The sequence below is a fragment of the Ursus maritimus genome, unplaced genomic scaffold (genome assembly GCF_017311325.1).
Source record: "Ursus maritimus isolate PB19 unplaced genomic scaffold, ASM1731132v1 scaffold_17, whole genome shotgun sequence".
In the NCBI taxonomy this organism is placed as follows: domain Eukaryota; kingdom Metazoa; phylum Chordata; class Mammalia; order Carnivora; family Ursidae; genus Ursus; species Ursus maritimus.
The window spans coordinates 48,424,811-48,435,111 of NW_024424119.1; the positions used below are offsets into that span (position 1 = coordinate 48,424,811).

The 10,301-nt window shown below is 47.0% G+C and overlaps 1 protein-coding gene across 1 annotated transcript; it reads left to right on the top strand.

Annotated features, from left to right (window-relative positions):
* The first annotated feature begins 305 nt into the window (after positions 1 to 305).
* LOC103670343 (olfactory receptor 1K1) lies at positions 306 to 2,126 on the top strand. The gene has a single exon (XM_008698795.2). The coding sequence runs from the start codon at positions 1,176 to 1,178 to the stop codon at positions 2,124 to 2,126; it is 951 nt and encodes a 316-aa protein (XP_008697017.1). The 5' UTR covers positions 306 to 1,175.
* Positions 2,127 to 10,301: the final 8,175 nt, after the last annotated feature.

Consider the following 10,301-nt stretch of genomic DNA (forward strand, 5'->3'; position numbering starts at 1 on the left):
AGGCTCCAGCAAACCTATGTTCTAAAACCCCTCTCTTGTTAAGACTCTCTCTTAGAAAACTGTTCAAGATTTCTGCAATGAGATTCAGACAGGAAAAAAATGGGAGACGTTAAAACAAGTTGCCATCTGGCAGGTGCATCTGTCTGTCTGTGCAAGTTTCTCACAAAGGGTTTGATTCTCAAAGAGTGCTTGATTTCATGGGAAAGTTCTCCAGGTATATGGGGAGTCATCCGGAGTCTTTTGACTCTCTCTTAGAAAACTGTTCAAGATTTCTGCAATGAGATTCAGACAGGAAAAAAATGGGAGACGTTAAAACAAGTTGCCATCTGGCAGGTGCATCTGTCTGTCTGTGCAAGTTTCTCACAAAGGGTTTGATTCTCAAAGAGTGCTTGATTTCATGGGAAAGTTCTCCAGGTATATGGGGAGTCATCCGGAGTCTTTTGTTCTTTTTTTTTTTTTTTTTTGGCAAGTCTGAAAATATCTTTATTCTTCTCCCACACTTGATTATTACTTTGCTTTAGCGTAGAGTCCTACATTCAAAATATTTTTTTTCCTTCAGAATCTGAAGATACTGCTTGACTGTGTTCTATGATCTTCTGCCAATGAACACTTGAAGGCAGCCCAGTTATCGAAATATCATTAGATCCTTGTGCTCTATGCCCCGGGAGGTATGGGGCTCTTCTCTTTATCCTCGGGGTTCTGAAATGTATGTTCCTCCCTCCCATCTTGTTTTGTTCTGTTTTCCCCCATTCTTACTTTGCAGAAATCAGTGCCTGGGGGTCAGAGCTCTTCCCTGCTGTATTGATCCTCTCTGTCTTTTCTTCCATACTTTCTTCCTCCTCCAGTATCCATCCTGAGCAACATCTTTTGTTCTGTCATTGCTTAAAATCACAAAGTATCCGAGTTGGGAGTGGCGTAGAAGATCGCCCAGTTCAGCTCCCTTATGTTACAGATGGGAAACCTAAAGCCAGAATGGAAGAAGTTTCAGGGCGGTAACATGACTTGCTCACAGTCACACCTGTGTGTAATACCAGGGCTGTCTGACTCCAAACCCATGATTTTCCCCATTGCCGGAAAGCCTTGAGAAATGTAGTTGCCCTTTTCCTTAGACACTGGGGAGATGGCCCAGCAGTAGAAAGAACCCCTGCGGTTCTAGGGGAAGAACCAGCCCAGCCATGGATGCTGCCAATGAGTCTTCAGAGGGAGCCCCATTCATCCTCTTGGGACTGACAACAAGTCCTGGACAGCGGCGGCCTCTCTTTGTGTTATTCTTGGTCCTGTATGTGGCAGGCATCCTGGGTAATGGACTCATTGTGGCCGCCATCAGGGCCAGTCCAGCCCTTCACGCACCCATGTACTTCCTGCTGGCCCATCTGTCCTTTGCTGACCTCTGCTTTACCTCCGTCACTGTACCCAAGATGTTGGCCAACTTGTTGGCCCATGACCGCTCCATCTCCCTGGCTGGCTGCCTGATCCAGATGTATTTCTTCTTTGCCCTGGGTGTAACTGATAGCTGTCTCCTGGCCGCCATGGCTTATGACCGCTACGTGGCCATCCGGCACCCCCTCCATTATGCCACAAGGATGTCCCGGGCCGTGTGCACAGCCCTGGTGGGGACCGCATGGCTGGTGTCCCACCTCCACTCCCTCCTGCATATCCTGTTCATGGCCCGCCTGTCCTTCTGTGCCTCCCACCAAGTGCCCCACTTCTTCTGTGACCACCAGCCTCTCTTAAGGCTCTCCTGCTCCGACACCCGCCACATCCAGCTGCTCATCTTCACCGAGGGCGCCGCAGTGGTGGTCAGTCCCTTCCTGCTCATTCTTGCCTCGTATGGGGCCATCGCAGCCGCGGTGCTCCGGCTGCCCTCAGCGTCTGGGAGGCTCCGGGCTGTGTCCACCTGTGGCTCCCACCTGGCAGTGGTGAGCCTCTTCTACGGGACAGTCATCGCAGTCTACTTCCAGCCCACATCCCGGTATGAGGCAGAGCGGGGCCGTGTGGCCACTGTCATGTACACCGTAGTGACCCCCATGCTAAACCCCGTCATCTACAGCCTCCGGAACCGCGACGTGCAGGGAGCACTCCGAGCCCTTTTCACTGGACGAAGGATCTCGGCGGCTGACTCCTAAGCCCTTGGACCCCACCGAGGACAGACTCCATCACCCACAGGGGCAATTCAAGAATGTGCATCTGTTCTGTGCTTTTTGCAAAATCATAATCATAGCTATCACTTTCCAAGCGCCTGCTATGAAGCAGAGCCTTGCCCAGTCTTACATTATTCCCACACAAACCAGGGAAGTGGATATTATGATCCAGTTTCACAGACGAGGAAATGGGGTTCAAAGACAAGAATTGACTTTTCCAAATTTGCATAATTTTTAGGGGGCAAAGCTTGGGGCTTTTCTGCCTCATCATTCCTTCTTCCAACACTCATTCCCAAGGTACTCAGTGAGCTTGCTACCATTTTCGGATGACCTAAAGCTGTAATGGAGGGTGCAAATCCCCACGTCTTACTTTGAGGGGACTGGCACCTTACTTTCCATCACATCACCATGTATTCCCAAATAATTGACTTCTCAACTGTCTGGGACGCAGATAAAAGTTCACATACCCATGTGTCAAGAGGTTGACCTCTCCCAGTGCACCCTGTCTGGCAGGTAGGAGGCACTCTGGACATCTGAGACAAATAAATGATTGTATTTATGCTAATAAGCATTTAGGAGCTGTCCGTAGTTTAGATTCTTTGTTCTTGTACTTGTTTTCTATGATGCACCTGTTCGGCCACACCAGGAGCTCTGTAGAAGGCGCGTGCAGTGGGCATGCACTACAAATTCATGAAATGAAGCAAAGCAGGAAAGAAGGGATGGGCTACAGGCATCAGGGGCAGATGGAAGAGGTAGTTTTTAGGCCTTTATCATGTGCCAGGGCTTCATTTGCTTTTACCCACACAAAGCATGGGCATTCTTATTGCCACGTTACGAATGAGGACTCTGAGACTCCAAGATGGCGGGCTCATCGGTCGCAGAACCAGAACAAGCCCTTCTGCTACTGGAGTTGCTCAGGTGCATTTTAACGGGGCCCCACAGAATCCAGACCCCAGGTTTGGGGGCCTCAGTGGAAGAACTTACAAGAAGAAACCCCAGACCAGGGCAGGCGCACTGGCTTAAGTGAGGACACGTATGGGGTCTGAAAGGCTTCATGGTATGCCCAATTTTTTACCAAATAGGATTATTTTTTTATGCCCACGTCTCTCCAAGAAATCTACACCCACCCCACCCCCCTCAGCTTCCCCCTTGAGGCTCTTCCCCTTCCAGGGAGGAGGAGGGCTGTAGCAATCCTGGCTTACCCACAGGCCTTTCCAGCTCCCACTCACAAGCCTGCGGCCACCTGCTCCTGGAACCACTACACCATGCTGTTTAGATCTCAAAGGGAGCTTAAAGATCTTTAGCCATTTTAGCAAAACAAAACAAAGCAAAAACAAAATTTTTTAAAAAACACATTTTTCTAATAAAATCTTACACAGAAGCATCATATATATATATATATATAAAGTGAAGGTGAAAAAAAGCAGCACAGTCTAGCTGAGGTGAGAGTCAAAGGCACCTTCTCCACCTCCTTGGTGCTTCTCCTAATCTAATCCAATCCCTTCATTTTATAAACTGGGGAAATGAGGCCCAGAGTGGTTAAGGGACTTGCCCAAGTTCACACACACAGTGGCAACTTCCAGGCTTCCTTGCTCATCCCACCAGACTCCATAGCTCGGCCCTGCAATGACACTGAGGCCACTTTTTCCTGGTCCCCCTTCCTCCCACCCGCTCCCCTGATTATCTGTTCATGCTGTGATGCCAGGTCTCTGCTACTCTACCGATAGCCTGTCCCTTGCTTCAAACCCACTTCTCCCTCTACCTTCTCTGTTTCACAAACATACTGGCCATGATACTCATCAACCAGTCCGCACCCGCACCATCAGCCCTAACCCAGGGAATAGGGTGTGTCCGGAGGGACCTTGTCGCACCCTGTGAGCTCACCATGAGGGACCTTGTCTGAGTTCTCTCGATGTCTCTAGAACCTGGCACAGAGAATACATGTGTGATATGCTGTTGCTTTGTCTGTCTTCTGATCGTCTTCCAGGTAATGTTTCTGCATAAGGGGTTTGGGAGATTACCAATACTTCCTTCTTCTGGGCCACCAGCCCCGCCCTGGTCATCCAGCTCAGGTATCATCCCAAAGAGCTGGTCACACCCTGGAAGGGGGCTCCATTTCCATACCCCCAGTAGGACAGGCAAGAGAAGGGAACGGTGGGCATGTAAATAGCCTCAGTCAGCAGGCATGTGGGTCCCTGGGCCCCATCTCCAACCCACTCCTACCTAGATCTGGCCTCTTGCTTTACTTTAGGTAGACCTAGCAGCTGACATTGACCTGAAGAAAAGAGGATAAATCCTTCCCCCATCTCCAGAAAGACTGCCAAGGAGTTCTTAAATCCACTAAAGAATATTCCTCTGGATCTTTTTCACATAAAGAGAACAATTTTGAACACCTTAAGCAAAATAAGCATATGCAAATGATTATACTTCCTGCTCCCAGGCTGTTCCCCCAGAAACGCTTATGCTTATCCCAGCGAGGCTGTTGTAGCTGAAGGGGGTTTGCAGTCCCTCTTCAGAAAGTCTTTATGCTGCACAGGGAGACTGCTTCTTACCCACCACATTCCTGAGTTCCGGCCATTTCGAAATCAATCTAGCCCACCCTCCCAGCATCAATATTTTCAACTTTTCAGTTTATTCAAAATAACATGGAGCACAATGACCCACCTCATCCAGAAAAAAATAAATAATTGCGTTTTAAGAAAAGAATTTGAGTCTGCCTCTACACCCTTGCCTCTAATGTAATCTTCACACATTAAAAAGCAAGGCAGCCTTCGTTTCAAAGGTGCAGCAATTGGAGAGATCTCAGTAGTGAAAGAAGTTCCAATCATAAATGGGAAATTGATTACTCCTTCTACGGGCACAAAGGAAATTTCTATAATCCTATATAACCTTTCAGGCAAGGGCTGCCACCGGGAAAATGCAACCAGTACACACAAAAAAATAACACAAGACTTTCTCAATGCAGATACGGCTGCTTTAAAATACTTGGGATAGATCAATATTCCAAGAAACTCATAGAGCCAGCAGCTTAGTTCAGATGATCCCCTAACTCACCCTATTCACGTCTCTTTCGGTTTGTTGCTTCCACTCCCTTTACTTTTATGTGTCTCTCCTGTTTTCTCATTTCTGTCACTGGCTCCTACTTTGGTCCCTTGTTTGCTGTCTTCTCTCTCTCCTACTATCGCTTACCGGGCGGGCGCCAGGACTATGCACACAGGTCTTACACTCATTTACGTAACGGCAGCACGGATTATGATCCCAGCCAGGAGACAGGTACAAAGTGCTACAGCAGTAGCTTCTAAGAGGAAGCAATGACTTGAGATCAGGAGTAAAGGAGTGTTGAGGAAACTCAGGGAGGAATCTGGTCAATTACACCAATGGCCCCCATTCGCCCATCCCTGAACCCATGCCCTTGGCCACACAACTTTGCCCTCCATGACTCTGGGTTCAATGACACAGACTTGCTTTGTCAATAGAATATTATGAGGCAAGACACAGGCATGAAAAAGAAGCTCTGATATGGGGCTTGCTCTCTGGTGTTTCTTTCATTGCATCGAGAAGGACATGCCCAGGCAGCCCACTGGCCACAAGAGGAGAATGAAACGCACATGGGGCAGAGCTGCTCCAGTCAAAGTGACCCAGGTAAGCCCAGTGTAGAGCAGAAGCCCCATCTAACCTACAGATGCAAGTGCAGCCCAGCCAAGATCAGCCAGGACCCAGCTGTCCCAAAGACACAGGAGTGAAAATAAATGACACATGTTTTAAGCAACTGAGTTTTGGGGTGATGGGCTACATAGTAATAGCAAGCTGATGAAGCTCCCAGAGTTATTTCTGATATCTGCCTTTTTCTCCAACACAGCATGTCCCAGCCCCTTCAGTGTCCCGAGGATTGATCTACCAAGGCATATTGCTTGCTCTGTTTGCTTTTCGGGACTGATGCCCTTGTCCTGAGCATGAATCTACTGAGGATTCTTTGAGAGCTTTTCCACTGGACTAGGAACGCCTGGAAGTAGGAGTCATGGCTCCCCCTTTCAGATCTCATAACCAAATCCACTTTCTCTTTGCACAGTCAAGTTCATCTCTTGGTTGCTTTGTTTGGAGACTTTGTGCTCATTCCCACATTCAAATTCAAACCACCCCGGCACACTGTCAGCTGCTCTCTTATGGGAAGGGAAACTGAAATCGACAAGGGCTGGAAAAATAAGACGAGCAAAACTAATCAAACAACCCTCTATTTGGCAAGGAGCCAGACACCCCCCTCAAACACACAGACACCATTTCCACCCCTTCCTCTCTCCAAGGACCACAGAACAACTTACATTTGGTGAAACCATGACCAAGACCATCACCACACACATCACAAAACCTGTAACCACAGACCTCAGAAACCACAATGACAAGGTAGGAAGCTACTTAATGACAGGCCAGATTCGGTGCTGGTGGCTTTGCATTCATCATACCATTTAATCCTCATAAAAATACCGTGCAGCACACATTATTTATCCCCATTTTATAGATGAGGAAATTGCAGCTCAGGGAGGTAACTTGCCCAAGGCTCCAAGCTGCGGTAGAATCAGTATTCGAATGGAGATCTGGCTCTGGGCTGAAATGAGGAATTGCAAAAGCCCTCCCCTCACCCCATTCTTCCTCCAAATCTATTTGCCATGCATCAGAATCACCTGGCCTGTTTATGTAAAATGCATATTCTACCCTCCACCCCCAGGCATCCTGCATCAGCAGGTCAGGAGTGAGGGCTGGGACCGCATTTTAAATAAGCACCTTACGTGATTTTGATGCAAGGGGTCTCCAGGGCACATTCACAGAATCCTTGCCCTAAATCCTATAAAACTTGAGGTTGCCGAAAGGGAGAGAGCATCCTTGCCTTTAGAAAGGCTGAGCTTCGTGGGAAGTAACACAAAGGCTGTAGGAAATACACAACTCTGGAAAAGATGGACAGCAAGGTCTACCATGAACCCCAGAGGGCAGAGGATTCCATGATTCTTACCAACGCTCCTTTCAGATAAGTATGAGGTATCTTATTTCTCTCTCCTCTCTTGAATTTACAGAAATTACTAGGAATCAGTGTCTTAGTTAGCTCAGTGCATAACACCAACCACAGGGCAGGCACCCCTCATCTCTTCCCAGCAGCCTTTTTGGGTGGACATCATCACAGCCTGTGCAGAGGTAAGGCTGCCAAGCAGTACTAAGACCCCCACCCCCGACTTCTGAGTTCTGAGTTCTTGTAAGTCCCGACATTTTTCTTCACTGGCTGGTTGACCTCAGGCAAATTGCTTAACTATAAATGAGGATAATAATATCTCTCTGGGGTTGTTATGAGAATTACCCAAGAAAATACATGTGAAGTGCTCGGAATAGGGGTGCCCGGCTGGCTCAGAGGGTGGGGCACAAGACTCTTGATCTTGGGGTCATGAGTTCGAGCCCCACGTTGGCAGTAGAGATTACTTTTAAAAAATTAAATTGAATTAAAACTAAAAAATAAGTAAATAAATAATGAAGTGCTTAGAATAATGACCTGGCACCTAGTAAGTCTCATGATATGTTGGTCACTCTCACCATCACGGGTAGGGGACAAGCAGTCATTGAGGATAAATGGCAGGATTGGGATTTGAACACAAAGCCTGTGCTCTGAACTAGAGAGCTTGGGACTCTTCACTTGGGACTAGTGGGTGTCCCCTACCTTCCTCTTCTCCTCCTGGGCCAGCTTTTCTCTCAGCCTTAACTGACTATAGTGTGAAAGTTAAGTGCATGCATGTTGTATTCATCAAATAATATTTTGTTTGCTCTGTTACTCATTAACAAATTGTGTGCATGTAATATTTTCTGGCCCTTTTTCCTAAAAATAAATTCTCTAAAACGACTAGTACATGGTCACCTTCAGCCCCTAAATCCCAAGTCTGCGGCTGGGTTTACCAACAGCGCCAAAACTATTCTTTCCCTCTCCTCTGCTGCCACCATGTGGCCAAAACCAAGTCAGTACCGGTTTTGACAGACTCTTGCTTTGGCCGGACTGGGAGTTTAAGTTGAATTTGTAATCTGGGTCTCAGAGAGCATAGGTAGTACACCTCTGACCAAAAACATGCAACGTTTCTCGAAAAGCAATATAACAGTTAACCCTCTACCCTAATGTGAATTCCAGCCTACGTCAGCCTTGGGGATTTTCCCCACTGAAGTAGCCAACATGCACTTCCTTCCCCTCGGATCAGAAACCGGAAATGATAGGTAGAATACAGTCCCTGTCCCCAAATACTTCACAGTATTTTGTGTAAACAAATACTTACAATTCAACTGGGACAACCACACATGCTGAAGCTGGGGTTACCCTACAGGAAAGGGAGACAAGGTCATTCAAGCCACCAGGATTTCTACAACCCACACTTATGGAAAACCCTACATTTTTCATTAAACTAAATACAAAAGGAGAACAGCAGATGACTTACTGAGACGTTCCTGTGTTAAGCGAAGTGCTAAGTACTTTACTGGTATTAATTCATGGGACTGTCACGCAAACTACGGTCATCCCACTAGCTAGGTGGGAAAGCAAAGCCATGGCCAGTTTTTGTTGGAGTCAGGCATTGAGCCCTCAAAACTTTTTTTTTTTAACAGATTTACTTATTTATTTATTTTAGAGGGAGAGAAAGTGCATGAGTTGAGGGAGGGGCAGAGGGAGAGGGAGAGAATCTCAAGCCAACTCCCCGCTGGACACAGAGCCCGACACGAGGCTTGATCTCACAACCCCGAGATCATGACCTGAGCCAAAATCACGAGTTGGACGCTTAACCGACTGAGCCACCCAGGCGCCCCCCTCAAAACTTTTCTTAACCAATGTTGCCATAACCCACAGTAGCACCCACAGTGGTGTGACTGCTTCTTCCTGAAGAGACAGGAAAGACTTATCAGGGTTCCACAAAAAACAGAGATACAGCAAGTGGAGCAAGATGTTAGCGGTAAAATGTTATTGGTAAAACTAAGTGAAGGGTATATGGGTATTCACTGTAGTATTCTTTCAATTTTCCTGTAGTTTTTTTTAAGTTTTCAAAATGCAAAGTGATTTTTAAAAATGCATGAATTCATAAAAGTTGAGAGCCCGACGGGTCTTAAACGAGCATATAATTTACCTCTTATTTTACAAATGGGGAAACTAAGGCCTGGGGAGAGGAAGAGGTTTGTCCGAGGGAACGCAGCTGGCTGCTGAGAGTGTGAGATTTCATGCTCACTGTTCTCCAGATCACTGCCACCCGTGGTGGGTATGGGTTGGCAGTATGGTTCTGGGGGTACAGACCAGACAGACTTTGGGGGGAAGGACTTTGTGGAGTCCTGGCAGGGAGGAGAGGACCCCTGTGGCAGGTCACAGCCACAGCCCGGATGGGCAGAGGTTCTGATGTGAAATGCAGGCAGGACCAGGGGACCCAGGCTCCCCCCAGCTTAACTCCTTTTTCTCTTTAAATTCTCTCCCTAATTTTCTTCCTCCAACCTGTTCTCTCCACTTTTTCTTTTTTCTTAAGATTTATGTATTTACTTTGAGAGAGAGAGAGTGAGCTTGTGGGAGGGGGGGTTAGGGGAAGAGGCAGAGGGAGAGAGAGAGAGAGAATCCTCAAGCAGACTCCACGCTGAACAGGGAGCTGAACACTGCGCTCGACCCCATGGCCCTGAGATCATGACTTGAGCCGAAATCAAGAGTCAGACACAAACCAAATGAGCCACCCAGGTGCTCCCCCCTTTTGCTTTTTTAAATTTATCTGTTTTATTGTCATTTGATCACCTGCTTTCTCCATGCAAAACTAACATCACACTGTGGAAACAGTATAAATTTTGGAACTACACAGATCAGATTTTACACCCTGCCCTGCCCACAAGCTGGAACAGTCACTTAACAACCTTAAATCTTGGTTTCTTCATGTCTGAAAAGTTACTATTTATTTCCTACCTTGAAAGGCTGCTGGTATTCAGTGGGCCAGTACGTTCTTTTATTTAATTTTAATTTAATTTTATTCATTTTATTATGTTCAGTTAGCCAACAACGTTCATTATTAAATGCCTACTGACCCTTAGCAAGAGTCAGGCACAGTAGTGGGCACTGGGATGATAGAAACACTTATTTGAAGGCGGTGTTCTAAATATTTTATGTGAAAGAACTCCTGT

What these genes read in the sequence shown, in the direction of transcription:
- LOC103670343 (XM_008698795.2), top strand. Translation starts at nt 1,176, where the DNA reads ATGGATGCTGCCAATGAGTCTTCAGAGGGAGCCCCATTCATCCTCTTG.